The sequence below is a fragment of the Rhineura floridana genome, chromosome 6 (genome assembly GCF_030035675.1).
Source record: "Rhineura floridana isolate rRhiFlo1 chromosome 6, rRhiFlo1.hap2, whole genome shotgun sequence".
Taxonomy (NCBI): Eukaryota; Metazoa; Chordata; class Lepidosauria; order Squamata; family Rhineuridae; genus Rhineura; species Rhineura floridana.
Window position 1 is genome coordinate 6,967,039 of NC_084485.1, and position 17,446 is coordinate 6,984,484.

Genomic DNA, 17,446 nt, shown 5'->3' on the forward strand with positions numbered 1-17,446 from the left:
TTTGTAGGCAGTTCTGACTAATGTACACATTTTTGCAAGCCGTTTCTCGTCATAGAACTTATTTATTACATTTATATCCCACCCTTCCTCCCAGAAGGAGCCCAGGGGGCAAACAAAAACACTAAAACCACTTTAAAACATCTCAAAAACAAAATACTTTATTCACTAATGGAAAATGGAAATGGACTGCCTTCAAGTCGATCCAGACATATGGCGACCCTATGAAGAGGGTTTTCATGGTAAGCGGTATTCAGAGGGGGTTTACTATTGCCTCCCTCTGAGGCTGAGAGGCAGTGACTGGTCCAAGGTCACCCAGTGAGCTTCATGGCTGTGTGGGGATTCGAACCCTGGTCTCCAGGTCGCAGTCCAGCACCTTAGCCACTACACCACACTGACTCTCCCTCCTCTCCTTATCCATGGACAAATAGGCTACAATACATGTCAACTTTACATGCCTGCGTAGGGTTGCGTACAGAGAAATGTTTTTAGCAAGCACTGAAAAGGGCTGCCTAATGTCAATGGGCAGGGAGTTCCAGAGTCCAGAAGCTGCCACATTGCTCTCTGTGGATCAGCATATAGCGGTCAATAGCCCCTGGCAACTACCAGCCATAAAATATCCAGTTGAGCTTGCTTGGCCACTGCATCAAACATCTGTAGTACCTTTTGGATGCTAGAAGCCCCTTTTGCAAAAGTCAGTTTTGGGCCTTCCCCAGTTCCAGTTTCAAGGTGGAGCTGCTGGGTGGCACCCAGGAGTTATTTATTTCCAAAGCACCTGCCTGAGCAGAAGCCGGCCTCAGTAGTTCTTGGCCGGGGCCTTGAGCACACAAACAGCCTCAGCCCTTGGCATGCTGTTTGATGGGAGATAAGCAGCAAAAAGACCTGGGTGCTGGAGTGCTTTTCCCTGCTGTGAGGGCAAAGGGAAAGGAGTTCAACGCTGTTCTTCTTAGAAGGGAAAGGAGAGCTGCTTCCAAAACTGAAGGTATGTAGCATCCAAGCAAGGGCTTGCCCATCTAGCTGGGTCTCCTGTCATCTAGCCAAGCCCGCTTCTTCACACAGCACTTAGTTAAAAACCAGAGAATTTGTTGCCAGAAGATGTAAGGATGGCCACCTACTTGAACGGCTTCAAAAGCGGTTTAGACACATTCATGGAATGGAAGGCTATCAACGGTTACTTGCCACAATGGCTGTGCTCTACATTGTCCAGATGTCCATGGCTGGGAATCACAGCTAGGGAGGATGCCGTTGCGCCCATATCCTGCTTGTGGGCTTCCCATTGGGACACCTGCTTGGCCACTGGGAGAACAAGGTGCTGGACTAGAGGGGACCCCTTTGGCCTGATCCAATGCAGCTCTTCTGATGTTCTAAGTTATTGTCCTGAGGGGGGGAATTCTCTGCCAGCCAATCACTCCCCAGCTCCAGCCATGTGGCAGCTAAGGAGGAGCAAGGGCTGATGGGAATCATCTTCTCCACAAGCTCCTACAACAACAGACATTCCTAGGAGCCAATAAGCATGAAAGGAGAGAATGTTACCTACTGAGAAGAGTCTTCTCAGTAGTTGACTCACCTCCTTTCACTCCAATCAACAGAAAAGGACAAGGAAGCATGTTAGAAGACTCTTCTAAGTGGCTAACACACTCTCCTTTCATGCTGATTGCCTCATAGGATGCTGGAGAGATAGGGACCCTGCTCCCAAAAAAGTAAGGGGTCTAAGACTCCCCGAGACCACAGATGACTACACCCCTGGTAATAAAACTAGCGAGTTTGTTATGATGTCTTTGCATTATCTCATAGAATCAGAGAATAGTAGAGTTGGAAGGGGGCTATAAGGCCATCAAGTCCAACCCCCTGCTCAATGCAGTTGACAGAGCATCAAGCCAACAGGCTAGTTAAGCAGCCAAGCAAGTTTGACAGCAGGGCGAGGCGGTCAGGGCAGAGCCTGAGGGGTTCCCAGAGGCATTTGCTGGGCCAGCATGCCAGCAGAATGCTGGACCGGATGGCCACTGGCCTGATCCAGCAGGCTCTTCTTATATTGTCTGCCCCTCTGCCGTTTGACCTAACAAATCCTAAGCTCAAGTAAAGTAACACAACAAACTACAAAAATAGGCAGATAGATAAACTACAAAAATAGACAGAAAGGAGCTGACGGAGCCGGCCCAGCAGGGGCACAAGGGCTTTGTGGCATGCATGACCGTCTCTCTGCTGGATGTCATGTGTCTTCAGTTCCACACTTGTAAGGAATCAATCCTTCAGCGTGGCAGCACCTCCACTTTGGCACTCCCAGGCGCCTTTGCTGTACTGTTTCAACCCCCCATACGTTTTCTAAGACATTTAAGCAAGCCTGTCTAGCAGTAGCATAGCAGTAAATTTAGAACTGCAGGGTCCCTTCACAACAGTCACAGCCACACCCCCTCCCCCCTTTTTTCCTGCTGGCTTGAGAATGAGATCCTTGTTAATGCCTCCTCCCACAATAACAGATGTCTCTAGGAGCCAATAAGCATGAAAGGGCAGTGTTGGCTACTGAGAAGAGTCTTCTCAGTGCCCGACTCCCCTCCTTTCACTCTCATTGGCTCTAAGCAGCAGGAAAGGACAATGAAGCATGTTAGAAGACTCTCCTCAGTGGATAACATGCTCGCCTTTCATGCTGGTTAGCTCATAGGATGCTGGAGACAGAGGGACCCACCACTGCCCTCCATGGTTTCAGCTTCAAGTCTTCCCAGATGGTAGGCTGGGGAGAACTGCAACCCTCTACTAGGGATGGGTGAGAATTTCGATTCAGTTCACATTTCAAGGAGAATTTATCAAATTCCCAATTTCTGAAACAATATGAGAACCGAAACACACCCATCCTTTGAAATTCGCATTTATTAGAATTCTGGGTTGCAGCTCACCAACCAAGCAACGCTTACAAAAATGCATATATTAGGGGAAAGTGCGCATAAAAATGAATACATGAGTGAAAATAACATACAAAATGGCATTATGTGATGAGAAAAGGCTTGCAGAAATGTGGACATTAGTCAAAACTGCCTGCAAATATGTGTTTATTTGGAGAAATTTGCACTAAAATGCTGGAGAATTTTCATGAGGATTAAAAAATAAATTGCACATCGCTGTAGAAATGTAGAGAACTGGATTTAACATTGGAAAAATGAGAAACGGAGGGAGCCAAAAGAGAAACCTTTCCATCCCTACCCTCTATTGACTCGCCTCCTCTTCTCCAGCAGGAATTCTTGCGCCACTGAAAAGCGCAATGGTGCTGCTCACCCATGTGCTGGCCTGCATCTTTGGGACCGGCTCCTGGATGGCCATCTGTGGCGTGTGGGTTGAACTCCCCTTGCTGGTGAATCAGCTTCCTGAGGGCTGGTACCTTCCTTCCGCCCTCATCATCATTATCCAGTTGGCCAATGTTGGCCCTCTCTTCTTCACCCTCATGCACAAGTTGAAGCCGGGAATGCTGCGCGAGGTGGCCGTCATCTACACCGTGCTGTCAACAGCAGCTGTGGTCAGCTTCCTCTTGGCTTTCCTGTGGCATCATACCACCCCTGTGGCCGGAGGGCAGCACAGCATAGCTTTCTTTGTCTTGGTCTTCTTCCTCTCGCTGGTCTGCTGCACCTCCTGCGTCACCTTCCTCCCTTTCATGGTGCGCCTCCACCCTCGCTACATCACCACTTTTTTCATCGGGGAAGGCCTCAGCGGAGTAATCCCAGCTCTTCTGGCCTTGGTGCAGGGCGCAGGAATCACCCACTGCGTCAAGGTAACCATGCCAAGCAGTAATGCAACTGCCAGTAACAGAACCGTGGGCAATGCGACCGCAGAAGATGCCCCTTTCCATGTGGAGACTCGCTACTCCCCTGCCAATTTCTCCAGCCTGGTTTTCTTCATCATCCTGTCCACCATGATGTTTTCCTGCCTCGTGGCCTTCTTCTTCCTCAGTCGGCTACCCAAGGTGTGGGAGCTTTCAGAGCAGAACCTCTGCTCCAGCGACATCACCCTCAACTCAATCCAGAAGATTCCTGCGGATGAGCAAGGAGGAACCACAGGGGGGTTCATGGGCTTCCCTGTGGATGGAAAGGCAGCGAGCTCCACCAAAGGAGCTGATGGAGCCGGCCCAGAAAAGGTCACCTACTCTTGGGCCCAGTTTGCCTACATCTACTTCCTCATCGCTTGGGTGAATGCACTGACCAACAGCATCCTGCCATCGGTGCAGAGCTACTCGTGCTTGCCCTACGGTAACATGGCCTACCACCTGGCAGTCACCCTGAGCAAGATATCCAACCCTGTTGCGTGCACCATTGTCATGTTTCTACCCAGCAGGTAGGTGACCCTCCACAACAATTCTTGCCTCTACTCTGCAAATGCATGTTGTTTTTATACCAGTTGAACAGATGTGGCTTTTCTCCCTGTGCTCCCCTTGGTCTTTTTCAGGGCAATTGAAACCCAAGATCTGCCAGGATGAGCGAGTTTGAAACAGGCAGATCTTGGGCTGAGCTCAGCCTAGCTACACCAGCATAACTCCCTTAGACAAAGATACACCAGTGTAACTCCCTTATCCCGGCTGAGCTGGGGTTATGCTGGCTCAACTGAGGCTCAGCCAGCGGAACCTAAGCTGGCAGGATTTACCTCGGTGTAGGTCCCCCCAAAGGGATGTGGTGGGAGTGTGGCTAAGCCAGGAAGGGGCCAGGAGAGACTTTCATCTATTCCAGGCCTCTTTCAGCTCAGTCACTTGACCCGGCAACCCACCACGATTTATACTGCCAGAAAGGGTTTGAGAAACTCTATTTTAAAGGCTTATTTCTTTATTTAATTGATTGTTTAACAAAATTTATACACCACTTGAATAGGAAAGACCTATAGGTGGTCTAAGCATTTTGCGCACACACCCCTTGGACAGGCTCAGGCCAGCTCAGTCAGCAGCAGCCCTGCTCCTGACTGGAGTCTGGAAAAGGGGTAACATACGGCACAGTTAGGATTATATGCCTGGGTCGGGACATCAATGTTGCTACCAAGAATTAGCACCAGGATGGTGCCAAGGTGGTTGTGGACCCCACAGGATGCCACTGCAGAATTTTCTTCACCCATCAATACTAATATTCAGTGGCTGAATGGATCGGATGGGTTTGCTGAAGGACTCTAATTCAACAGCAGAGCACAAGTTTTGCTTGCAGAAGGCCACAGGTTGGGGGGCTGTGTCTCCTGCTTTATAGAGGACAGTCCTCTGTTTGCAGAGCTGCCAGTCTAACTTCAGTTTAAAGACAAAGGACCACAAGAGCTGGGGGGGGGGCTTGAAGTTGCCCATCCACATTTATTTTCCTGCCTTTCCTCCTAAAGGAGCCCAGGGTGGCAAACACCTGGGCTCCTGCTGGGAGGAAGAGCGGGATATGAATCAAATAATAATTGAATACATGACATTTAATAATAAAACACAACACATTTTAACAACAGCGTTGCAGTTTTGACTCATGTACACATTTTTGCAGGAAATTTCTCGTCATGCGATGCATTTTTCTATGTTATTTTCACTCATATATTCATTCTTATGCACATTTCCCCCTTACCCATACATTTTTGTAAACACTGTTTGGTTGGCAAACTGCACTGCAAAATTCAAATAAGTACAATTTTCGAAGGATGGCTGGGTTTCGGTTCTCATATTGTTTCGTAAAGGGCAAATTTGATCAATTCGGTTTGAAATGCAAACAATCAAATTTCTTGCCTGTCCCTAACACACACACACACACACACACACAAAAGCAATCTAAAAGCAATTGTGCATAACAACATTCTAAAAACAGTTACAAATAAAAAAAATATTCCATCCAGTGACTTCCAGGTCGCTAGCAACATTCTCCTTCAGCCATCAAATACCTGGGGACTAAATAAGAATGTTTTTAAATTTGTCCTGAAAGTCAAGAATGAGGGAGTCAGATGTACTTCATTGGGGAGGGCATTCCACAGACAAGAAGCCACCACAGAGCAGGCCCTGGACCCTAGTCTCAGCAGCACATGAGTCAACTGGTCACAGTCCTCGCCACCGTGGTGAAATGGGTTGTATTTCTTTTTACATTGTAGTCATTATTTCCAAAATGTGCATCTATGTGCATGAATTAGCACATGCAAATTTTATGCAAACCTGGCTCCTCCTTGAACTTTTTTTTTTTTTTTGACGATGCATTTCCTCTTTTTCAGCAATGTGTGGTAAATGGCCACCTCTACACTAGATTCAGTCTTGGGCATCATTTGTTTGTTTTGCATTTATTTATTGCGTTTGTAACAAAGCTCAGGGAGCTCAAGGTGGCATACATGGTCCTCCTCGTCCCCCTTTTATCCTCGCAAGGCTGAGCAGCAGTCATTATTAGTCCGACAGTCCTTAAAGGAAGCCCCACATACTGTACAGCCCAACCTGGAGAACTGTGGTCAGCTTTTCTGTGTCCAGAAAGGGTTGCAGCTGATGCACCAGCAGGATATCAAGTAAAGACCAGTTATAATCTAATCTCCACCAAAGATTTCTGCAAGCAATTCAGGATGAATAACAAGGCCTCTCCCACTCTCTAATTGGGCCTCCATTTGTGGCCCACATGAATTCCCAGCCCCAGTTTGGCTAGGAACTATCCACCTCCTAGTCTTGATCCTTCCCTTGGTTTCTCTCACTCAGGTCCCTCCCCACCTTGGGTGCGTTGTCAGCCACCGGAACAGCCTTCGGCATCTACACCATGGGCATGGCTGCCCTGAGCCCCTGCCCCCTGCTTCAGCACTCAGACTGGGGGGGTGCCCTCATGGTAAGTAGCTGGCCCTGAAGCCTCTATTGCCTCAAAAAAACACTGCAACTCTTCTCTGTTTTACAACAGGGGGCACTCGGAGACTCGGAGCTGTGTGCCTTACAGCCTGGCAAATAGGTTTAGACAAGTTCCTAGCCCATAATGGAATCTGGCAAGGAGCTTTGCGGCCTGAAAGAAGTACCGGCATTCCCCTTTTCTTGTATTTTGGCCATTCGACGATTTGGCCTGCTGATTAGCTGTGCAGCATCTGCTTTGCATGCAGAAGGTCCCAATGGCATCTCCAGGTAGGGCTAGTAAGCATCCCGTCTGGAACCCTGGAGTGCTGGTGCCAATCAGTGTGGACAATGTTGAGCTGGATGGACCAATGACCTGACTCAATATTGTTGGAAGCGGGGCAAGAGCAACTCCTGTTTTGTTCATGTCCCAGAAGGGAGATAGAGTGAGGGTCCTCCAGATAGCTAGACTTGACTACCTTCACCTGTGATGCTCTGACCGAATGCCTTCCGTCATTAGACTGATATGTCTTAGGGAAGCTTATCTGCTCCTCCTCCTTCCGCCCTTTCCTCTCTTCCCTTCTTCAACTGTCCGAGAGAGGGGAGACACCTTTGTCTCTGCTCTCTCTCTCTCCTGAGCCGCGAGGGTGACTCCCAAGCCTGGGCGTTGCACCTCCAACTCAGTTCGTTAGTTAGAACTAGGTATGCCTTTCTATCCACTATGTATTTCTATAAATAAAATCGCTTTTCTTATTTTACTAAGTCTCCAATCTCAGTGATCTCAACACAGGGTAAAAGCCTGCTTTCTTAGGTAAACGCACACACTGGCACACACGCATTTCAGACCGCTGACGTTCTCTGCTAATCTGCTAACATTTAAATACAAATTTACACAACGAGAAATATAAGGCAGCATCCTTTGTTCCTGTGTTCCTGACACCTCCCGCTCCAACTGAGAACTGAGCTTGCAATTCGTACAGAGGACGATGGCAAGAAGGAGCCCCCAGGTTTCCAAGCAGTATACCACCAATTGCTGGGGAGGAGAGGGGGACAGGAAGGACAATGTTTCCATCTTAACTTACGTATCCAGGTGGGCACTGCAGGAAACAGAATGCTGACCTAGGTTAATGTTTGGTCTACTGCTCCATCAGAGCTTTGATGCACTTAAGGAATCATTATAGGGAAGAGGGATAATTTGTTGGCCTTTGGCCAGGTAAGAAATGCAACTGCAGAGGTTCATGCACACCTGCACCTTTTCTGTGCCGACAGGTGCTCTCCTGGGTGCTCTTCACTGGGACCTTAACTTACGTCAAGGTAGTGATGGGGGTGATCCTTCGGAGCCACAGCCACAGCGCCCTCGTGTGGTACGGAGCGCTGGAGCAGCTGGGCTCACTGATCGGAGCCTTGGTCATGTTTCCTTTGGTGAACATCTACAGCCTCTTCAAATCCGCCGACTTCTGCAGCTTCCAGTGCCCGGCGTGACCTCAGAAAAAGGCAGAGACTGTAAGCAGGGCCTTCCTCAGCAAGCTGGCCATACACAGGGTGGGAATGCAGCCGCAGCCCAGAGGCCTCCCCCATTTCCAAACAGCTTGGCAGGCTGGTAATAAGTTTCTGCCGGATCAAGCCGCCCCCCAGCAAATGAATGCAAGAGATCAGGGAAATTCATTAGGATTGATTTTGCATTGCATTGAGAGACAATGAATTAACTCTGCACTGCCCCCTTAAGAAGAGACATGTTTCCACACTCCTCTCTTCTCCTTCCCTTGGATGAGGGGGGATCCTGCTGCAGGCCTGCCTTAAAGCCGTGCCAGGCAGCTGGAGTCTAGGCCTGATCCAGCAGTCTTTTCTTCTGTTTTTGTGTTGCATTGAGAGACAATGAATTAATTTTGCACTACCCCCTTAAGAACAGGCACGTCTCCACACTCCTCTCCTTCTTCCCTTGGATGAGGGGTGATCTTGCCACAGGCCTGTCTTGAGCCTTCCCTGGGGGCTATAGAATCATACAAAAGTAGAGTTGAAAGGGGCCTATAAGGCTATCAAGTCCAACTCCCTGCTCAATGCAGGAATCCAAATCAAACCATTCCCGACAGATGGCTGTCCAGCTCCCTCTTGAAGGCCTCCAGTGTCGGAGAGCCCACTACCTCTCTAGGTAATCGGTTCCATTGTCGTATGGCTCTAACAGGAAGTTTTTCCTGATGTCCAGTCGAAATCTGGCTTCCTGCAATTTAAGCCCATTATTCCGTGTCCTGCACCCTGGGATGATCAAGAAGAGATCCTGGCCCTCCTCTGTGTGATAACCTTTCATGTACTTGAAGAGTGCTATCATATCTCCCCTCAGTCTTCTCTTCTCCAGGCTAAACATGCCCAGTTCTTTCTCCTCATAGGGCTTTGTTTCTAGTCCCCTGATCATCCTTGTTGCCCTCCTCTGAACCTGTTCCAATTTGTCTTCATCCTTCTTCAAGTGCGGAGACCAGAACTGGATGCAGTATTCAAGATAACCAGTGCTGAATAGAGGGGAACTAATACTTCACGCGATTTGGAAACTATACTTCGGTTAAAGCAGCCTAATATAGCATTTGCCTTTTTTGCAGCCATATTGCACTGTTGGCTCATATTCAGCTTGTGATCAACAACAATTCCAAGATCCTATATATATAAGCTGTATAATACCTTATAAATAAACCACTTAAGTTACCGACTCATGTTGGGTGTCCTTATTCTATAGTCAAAGTTCAGCAGAAAACGCAGACGTTGCAAGCAATTCCTCACAGGCCATGTGGGCAAACCATGTGCAGCCCACACTGGTATGCCTGGCAGACTGGGACAATGGCAGAGGAATTGCAGTGTGCGTCAGCATGGATGGTACTGCAACCCACACACCACTCCTTATCCCACAGGTAGAAGGTTTCCTGTGTCAAATGCACAAAAGAGAAGTTCAGATGACCCAGATGCCACGAGCGAGGGGTCTTCATGGGCAGAAGAGATATGATAGGAGCAGACAGACTCCAACGCAGGATAGGCTCCAGGGAAGATGGGCAGATCTGTCCATTTTGATTCTCAAAGGTTCTCATTTTCCTAGTCTTCAGTTCTCCAAATTTCCACTTCAGTTTGCCTTTTTTTAAAAAAAAAGTCATGAAAATTCATCAGCATATTAGTGTTTCTCCCAATATACACGTGTTTGTATGGTATTTTGCCTAATATACACATTTTTGCAAAGCCATTTCTCTTAAAATCATGCACTTTCTGTGCCCACAACTTGGCTGGAAAACTGCACTGCAAAATTCGGAGAAGGGTGAATTTCCAAGAATTGCTGTTTCAGTCCTCTTGTTGTTTCGGAATGTGCGAATTAGGTAGGCTTGCCTTTAAATGTGAACTGAATAGTATTTGTATTCCATCCCTAGCACCAGAGAAGCTCACTACAGTGATGTTTTAAACTCCCCCCCCCCAAAAAAAAGCAGTTTGTTGAGAGATGTCCTGGGAAAAGGAAGATCTTTTCCACTGGGACAAGGAACGTTCCAACATGCTGAGTTGCCCTCTGTTGAGGGATGGAAATCATAAGGAAGCAGATTTTGGCTGAACATTAGGATAAACTTTCTAATAGCAACAGCTGTTTGACAGAGGAAGAGACTGCCTGGGGAAGTGGTGGTCTATCCTTTACTGGAAGTTTTTCAGCAGAGGCTGGATCGTGCTCTATTCTCAGGGATTCTGTAGTTGCATCCTACAGAATGCAGTTGTATCCTTCCCTAACCAGGGGCAGTGGCAGTGGAGCACTGCAATCCGCTTCGAGTCTTAGTCTGAAAGTTTGGTCTAAAACCCAGAGTGGATTCCACTGCCCCACTGACATGGAGCCACCAGCCATCACTGACCAGGGGTAGAACTAGATGACCTCCTTGATCCATCCCAACTCTAAAATTCTATGAACCTATGAAACATTTTGTTGCCTAACACAGTAAATCCAAAATGGTCCCCCCTCCAGAAATAGGGAGTACAAATATAATAATAAACTAAACAATTGATAGTTTCCCCCAAATCTGCTACCTGAGATGGGCCGTCTTCAAAGCCTGCTCGTGGGCTTCTTGGAAGCATCTGGCTATCCACCGTTGGAAACAGCATGCTGGACTAGGTGGACGTTTGGTCTCATCCAGGAGGGATCTTCTGATATTCTTTAGTGTGGGAAGCCAGTGCCTGAACAGCCAGTGCTGCATAAAGAAATCACAGTAGATATACGTAGGCATGATTAACATCACCTCTTTAGAATGCTGACAACACCGGTAGGCCTGCTGCGTTGAAGCACCAAGAATTATCTTGGCACAACTCTGGAGGGCGTTTACATTTCATGATTTCCTTATATACCTTTATTTGTTCAGTGCACCCCACGGGCCCCGCTGGATCAGGCCAAGGGCTCACTTAGTCCGACACTCTATTCTCACAGAGGCAAACCAGATGTCAGCAAACTTCCCATTGACTCATTGTGGTTGTTCCGTTTATACCCATTTGGTGAGTATTTGGTAGCTGGTGGCAGGTTAACAGAAAGGGCCTTCTGTGGTTTTGAAAAAGGGAGATGGGAAGGAGCAGGCCAGAAATCAGAGAAGAAAGGACAGAAAGCCCTTTCTGTATTCCATAAAAATCATTCCCCCAATAATTCCCTTCACTTTGGGCTAAGTTACACACAAACACACACCAGCAATAAACTTCTAGAAACTGTGGCTAAGGTAGGTGTTCACAAAGGGTAAGGGAGGGGGTCTGCTCCCCTCTGGCCTCCATTGGCAATCTGAGCATTGGGAAGGGGAAGGCTATGTTTCATTTAGAGACAGCAATGGAAGAGGTGGAAGGCGGAGTGAAAGTATTAGGTAAATAGCGTCCCCAGAAAATGTAAACACCACAAAATCAAACAGTTAGAGGACGGAAAACACTGAACAAGGGCGATTCTTGTTTACCCATTTCTTAAAACAATGCCCTTTGATCATTCCAAGTTGTTACAGCCTAGAACTGGCCTCTGCTTCATACCCCAAAACAGACTGGTTTTGATTTCTGAGCAGAGTCAGCTCTTCTGTAGAACACGGGAATTCAGGATTAGGAAATGTGTGAATTTGGCTATGGTCTGAAGGCACATGAAGCCAGCGCCCTGCTGAAGCTAAGCAGAGTCAGGTCTGGTCAGTGCCTGGATGGGAGACTGCCTGGGAACCATATGGAAGCTGCCTTAGGTTTCTATCATGGAAAGAAAGGCAGCGTATAAATGTAATCAATAAATAATAAATAAATAAAAATAGGTTGACTAGATTGAAATGGGCCTTAGGAAGCTGCCTTATACTGAGTCAGGCCATTGGCCCAGCTAGGTCAGTATTGTCTACACTGACCGGCAGCGGCTCTCCAGGGTTTCAGGCAGGAAACTCTCCCAGCCCTACCTGGAGATATTGCGGATTGAACCTGGGGCCTTCTACATGCAGAGCAGATGCTCTGCCACTGAGCTACTGCCTTGCTGAGAGGTTATACATGTCACAATGACTCTCCAAAGATAAAGCAAAGAGCATTTAATACGCCACTTTGGGAAATTAGTCTATCTCTCTATAGCAGTCTCCCCCAACCTGGGGTCCTCCAGATGTTTTGGACTACAACCCCCATCAGCCCCAACCCGCCCGCCAGGGAGTTGCAGTCCAAAACATCTGGAGAACTCCAGGTTTGGGAAGGCCAATATGAAGGCCAGTCCAAGGCATTTCAGTGCCTGAGGCAAAGGACAGGAAAGTGCCTTTTCTCTATTCCATGGACAGATGCCAACGAGACTAGCGCAACGGGGCTGGAAACCAAGCCCTATGAGGAGAGACTGAAAGAACTGGGCATGTTTAGCCTGGAGAAGAGAAGATGGAGGGGAGATATGATCGCACTCTTCAAGGACTTCAAGGGTTGTCACACAGAGGAGGGTCGGGATCTCTTCTCGATCATCCCAGAGTGCAGGACACGGAATAATGGGCTCAAGTTGCAGGAAGCAAGATTTAGACTGAATCTCAGGGAAAACGTCCTGACTGTTAGGGCGGTATGACAATGGAACCAATGATGTAGGGAGCTTGTGGGTTCTCAACACTGGAGGCCTTCAAGAGGCAGCTGGACAGGCACCTGTCAGGGATGCTTCAAGTTGGATTCCTGCATTGAGCAGGGGGGTTGGACTTGATAGCCTTATAGGCCCCGTCCAAAATGTACCATTCTATGATTGACTGCACCTGAGGACAGCATATGTAAGGGGCACAGGGCAGGTTGTATGTTGCGTGCATAGTTCTGTCCTCCATCACCTTGTAGCTGCTTCCCTTTCCCCCCCCCCTCAGAACCTAGCGCTGCCTAATGATAGGATTGGCCTGGCCCTAGATGAGCTACAGCAACAGGGAAGTTGCTCTCTGCGATTTGCAAATATCTGAGAATAAGCCAAGAATTCCTCATATACAATACATTTGAGATCCACCAGATGGCGACACAGACTTAGGGAATCTGGTCCCTATGCTAGTTCAGCCGCTCTGCTTTTCCAGCTTTGTGGTGTTCCTTCTGTGCCACAGTTAGGGATAGGCAAGTATGTCTGTTTTGGTTTCTCTCAGCTTCTCATCTTTCCACTCTTCAGTTCTCCACATTTCCACATCAGTTTGCAATTTTAAAAGAAAGAAATCCTCCTGAAAATTCAACAGCATTTCGTCATTTTTTAAAAAAATTGGTGTGGCAGCACCTACCCTTCGGAACTCCCTGCCTGTTGACATCAGGCAAGCACCTTCACTGTATTCCTTTTGGTGTCTGCTTAAAACTTCCTTGTTTAGGAAAGCCTATCCAGGCACATAGACATTGATGTGTTTTTAATATTTTCAGTTAGTTGCTATTTTAAACATGCTTTAATTACTTGCTTTTTAATTGTTCTATTGAAAATTTTGTGTTTTGTTGGTAAACTGCTTAGAGGTTTTTTACAATCGAGCGGTATATAAATTTTGTTAAATAAAATAAATATCAGTGTGAATTTCTCCTAATATATGCATTTTTGTATGCAATTTTGCCTGGTATACACATTTTTGCAATGCAATTCCCACTAATATAATGCATTTTAAAATATTATTTTCACTAATATATGCAGTCATACGCACACTTTACCATACTTTATGCGTTTTGGAGCACATTACTTGGCTAAAGAACTGCACTGCAAAATTCGGAGAACTGCAAATTTTAAAGGATGGCTGGATTTCAGTTTGTGCATTGTTTTGGAAAGTGTGAATTAGGCATATTTGCCTTAAATGCGAACTGGATTGAATTTGTCCCCCATCTCTAGCCCTCGAACGGGTATTGGACCATCAGTAGCAAATGCAATGCCACTGAGCTATCTGCTTCTTTCAGGGATGCTCATCCGCCATTACTGATTCTTTCACTTGAGGAACAACCCCACATCACCCAAGACGTTTCTGTCTAACTCTGAGGTTTCCCAGCAGCAGAACGTGAAAGCCACTGCTCTGCTTCCCATTGGCTCTTTGGTTTGTATCAGGAGCAGGACACCTTTTCCAGCCCGAGGGCCACATTACCATCTTGGCAACCTTCCGGGGGCCACAAGCCAGTGGTGGGCAGAGCCAGAGGCAAAAGCAAGCAGAGCAACACCTGTAAATTTTGTCTTTGTTCAGTAGGCTAGTTTCGACATACACTCTCTCACACACCCATCCATCCAGTCCAAACAAGAGGCATGATCAGAGTTCAAAATTCACATTCCAGCCAGGCAGAAACACCCAAGTCTGCCTGGGAAGGGGTTTGTGGCCTGCAGAAAAGTCCTGTGGCCCAGACAGGGGAAACGTGGAGGGCTGCATTTGCCCTCCACCCACACACACTGAGGTTCCCCAGTCTTGGTTTATATGTTGATTTTACCAGCTGATTCATACAATTTTAGAATTAGTCTAAAGGTCAGAAACAATCTGGAAAAAATCAGACACTCACTTCCAAATCTTAAGGCCAGCCACGCGTGTAATATTTGCTTCTGCAGGCTGTCTAAGATCATGTAAATGGAAAGTGAACCATGGAACTGGCAAATATAACTTCGATACTGTGCAATGCTTGCAGCTACTCAAGTCAGAAGGGCAACATACTTTATGTACCTAAGTTTCTCTTCTCTGCCTCTGTCCCTGGAACTAAGCCATGGAACATTTTGCTGCTTTGCAATATACCTTTTACGAAATGCCCAACGTTTCATCCAGCATTTAAAATGGACTAAGTGCAACTGTCGAAAGCAAGACTCACAACACAATCGTTGCATGCATTTGCAGAGAGCATCTTCACTTCTGATATTAAGAGGTAAGTAATCATAGACATATGCGGAAAACTGCTGCTGCCTCAGTCTCAGGTCTCCCAGGTGCCTCAGTTCTCCACTTGTAAAATGGGCATAATCGAGAAACAAGCTGCCTCATAGAGTTGTTTTAAGGATGGATGAACTAAAGACTGGATCAACCTCCACATGGTTGCATAGTTCTGTAACTACAATACTGTACAGTCTCAATTCTCCATCTGGAAAATGGAACTTCTGTTTCCACTTTTAAGGACCAAAAGTCCTTTCGATATGCTTGTTGTTATGTGCCTTCAAATTGATTTTGACTTATGGTGACCCTATGAATCAGTGACCTCCAATAGCATCTATTATAAACCACCCTGTTCAGATCTTGTAAGTTCCGGTCTGTGGCTTCCTTTGTGGAATCAACCCATCTTTAGTTTGGCCTTCCTCTTTTTCTACTCCCTTCCGTTTTCCCCAGCATTACTGTCTTTTCTAGAGAATCAGGTCTTCTTGTTATGTGTCCAAAGTATGATAACCTCAGTTTCATCATTTCAGCTTCTAGTGATAGTTCTGGTTTAATTTGTTCTAACACCCAATTATTTGCAATTCCAATATAAAATCCACTTCAGCTAAACGGATTCCCCCTTCCACGTCTCCTCCTGCAGGAACAACACCCACGAATTGGGCTTTCTAGTAACTAAAAGAAGTCTGTGGTGTCTGTCACTAGGGGATGGGATGTGTGTGGGGGAGCTGAAAGGTCTCCAAAAAGTATAGTCACATTTTAGGAGAGTCACGTACATAAGAAGAGCCTGGCTGATGGATCAGGCTAGTGGCCCATCTAGCATCTAGTCCAGCATCCTGTTCTCTCCATGGCCAACCAGAAGCCCACCAGCAGGGCCAGAGTGCAAGAGCCCTCTTCCCTCCTGCGGTTTCGCCATTTTTCTTTCAAGGACTCTCCTCTGAATTGCCACCACGATCTTTCCATTTCTTGACAGAGCGAAGGGTTCCTCCCCTTTTTTTGTTCTACAGCAGCGTCTACCTCCCTTTTGAGAACAGGCCTGGGGGGGTACCCTCTCTCTGTGCCCATTCTGCAGCTGCTAGCAATTTCCTCCTCCGCTAAAGCTGCTCTTTAAGGAGGTTCACGACGACCCACACAAGACGCACACATTATAGTCATTTGTATATGCGTACACACTCTTACTGCAATGCATTTTGGGGGGGCTGCCTTGCACTTAATCACAATTAGGCAACGGGTGTCAGCTCTATTGCCCAGATCATCAGTCAGGAAAAGGACAGCCTGCAGAGTTGGAAAAAGGAGCGAGTGGGTGACCCACTTGCCATCCAGGCAGTTTGTCAGGAGAGTGAGCAGATGGCATTCTTGGTGCCCCAGGAAGGTGAATGCAGCACTGTCGCCTCCCAGGCAGAGAGAGAGAAAGTCTGCTGTCCTCCCCACCTCCCCCCAAAAAACAAGTGATCCTGTGAAGAGTTGAATGGGACTCCATACAGCTGAGCTCAAGCACAGCCCAAATTGGACAAAGGGGGGGGAGTCAATTTAGTTTGCATTTAAAGGTGAACCCTACCTAACCCACACTTTCTGAAGCAATGTGCAAACCTCAACAGAGCTATCTTTTGAAATTCGCACTTCTCTGAATTTTGCAACGCAGTTCTTCATCTGAGTAATTTGTACAAAAATGCATATACTGGGGTAAAATGTGCATCAAAAGGCACATGCTCATGAACATAACATATGCAAATGCATTATATCAGTGAAAACAGTTTTTTTAAAAATGCGTATATTAGGCAAAATTGCATAGAAAAATGTCTGCGTTGGGAGAATTTCGCACTACAATGCTGGTAAATTTTCATGAGGACTTTTTAAATAAATAAATCACAAACTGATGTGGAGAACTGAAGACTAGGAAAATAAGAAACAGAAAGAAAGGGAAATGGGCAAATTTACCCATCCTTAGCTGGAAGATACAAAGTGGCTGGCACAATACTTTGTTCAGCTCTGAGGCCAGGATTAAAGTGCTTTGTACTTTTTGAAATAATAAAAAAAACATCTCTGGCATATTTGCATCTTCTGTCCTCAACTGGCTCTTCAACAGAACTGCCATGTTCAGAGGCAGACTACCTTTGAATACCACACACTGGTGATGAAAGTCTCCTCCTTTCCGTGTAAAGCAAAGTTCTTACAATTCAAATATTTCCCATGCTGATCAGCTGGGGCAGTGATGGGGCACCCGTGGCCCTCTGGATGACACTTGCCATCATCCACAGCCAGCATGGCCAACAGTGAGGGATTATGGGAGTTGTAGTCCAAAGATTTGTCTGGTTATTAATTCAGATCACAACATGATCTTCATTCCCTTGCGTCCCTCTGTCTCTTTTGATTCCACAGCTCC

General features: G+C 46.8%; 1 protein-coding gene across 1 annotated transcript; it reads left to right on the plus strand.

The window, feature by feature from the left end:
• Positions 1 to 3,250: 3,250 nt before the first annotated feature.
• On the plus strand, positions 3,251 to 8,251 carry SLC52A3 (solute carrier family 52 member 3). Its single transcript, XM_061630207.1, has 4 exons — positions 3,251 to 4,044; positions 4,081 to 4,314; positions 6,653 to 6,776; positions 8,039 to 8,251. Exons 1-4 carry the CDS (start codon positions 3,251 to 3,253, stop codon positions 8,249 to 8,251), a joined length of 1,365 nt encoding a protein of 454 aa, XP_061486191.1.
• The last annotated feature ends 9,195 nt before the right edge of the window (positions 8,252 to 17,446 follow it).

What these genes read in the sequence shown, in the direction of transcription:
- SLC52A3 (XM_061630207.1), top strand. Translation starts at nt 3,251, where the DNA reads ATGGTGCTGCTCACCCATGTGCTGGCCTGCATCTTTGGGACCGGCTCC. An exon ending in CAAGGAGGAACCACAGGGGG is followed by an intron (nt 4,045 to 4,080) that starts GTTCATGGGCTT and finishes AAAGGCAGCGAG; the next exon opens with CTCCACCAAAGGAGCTGATG. An exon ending in GTCATGTTTCTACCCAGCAG is followed by an intron (nt 4,315 to 6,652) that starts GTAGGTGACCCT and finishes TCTCTCACTCAG; the next exon opens with GTCCCTCCCCACCTTGGGTG.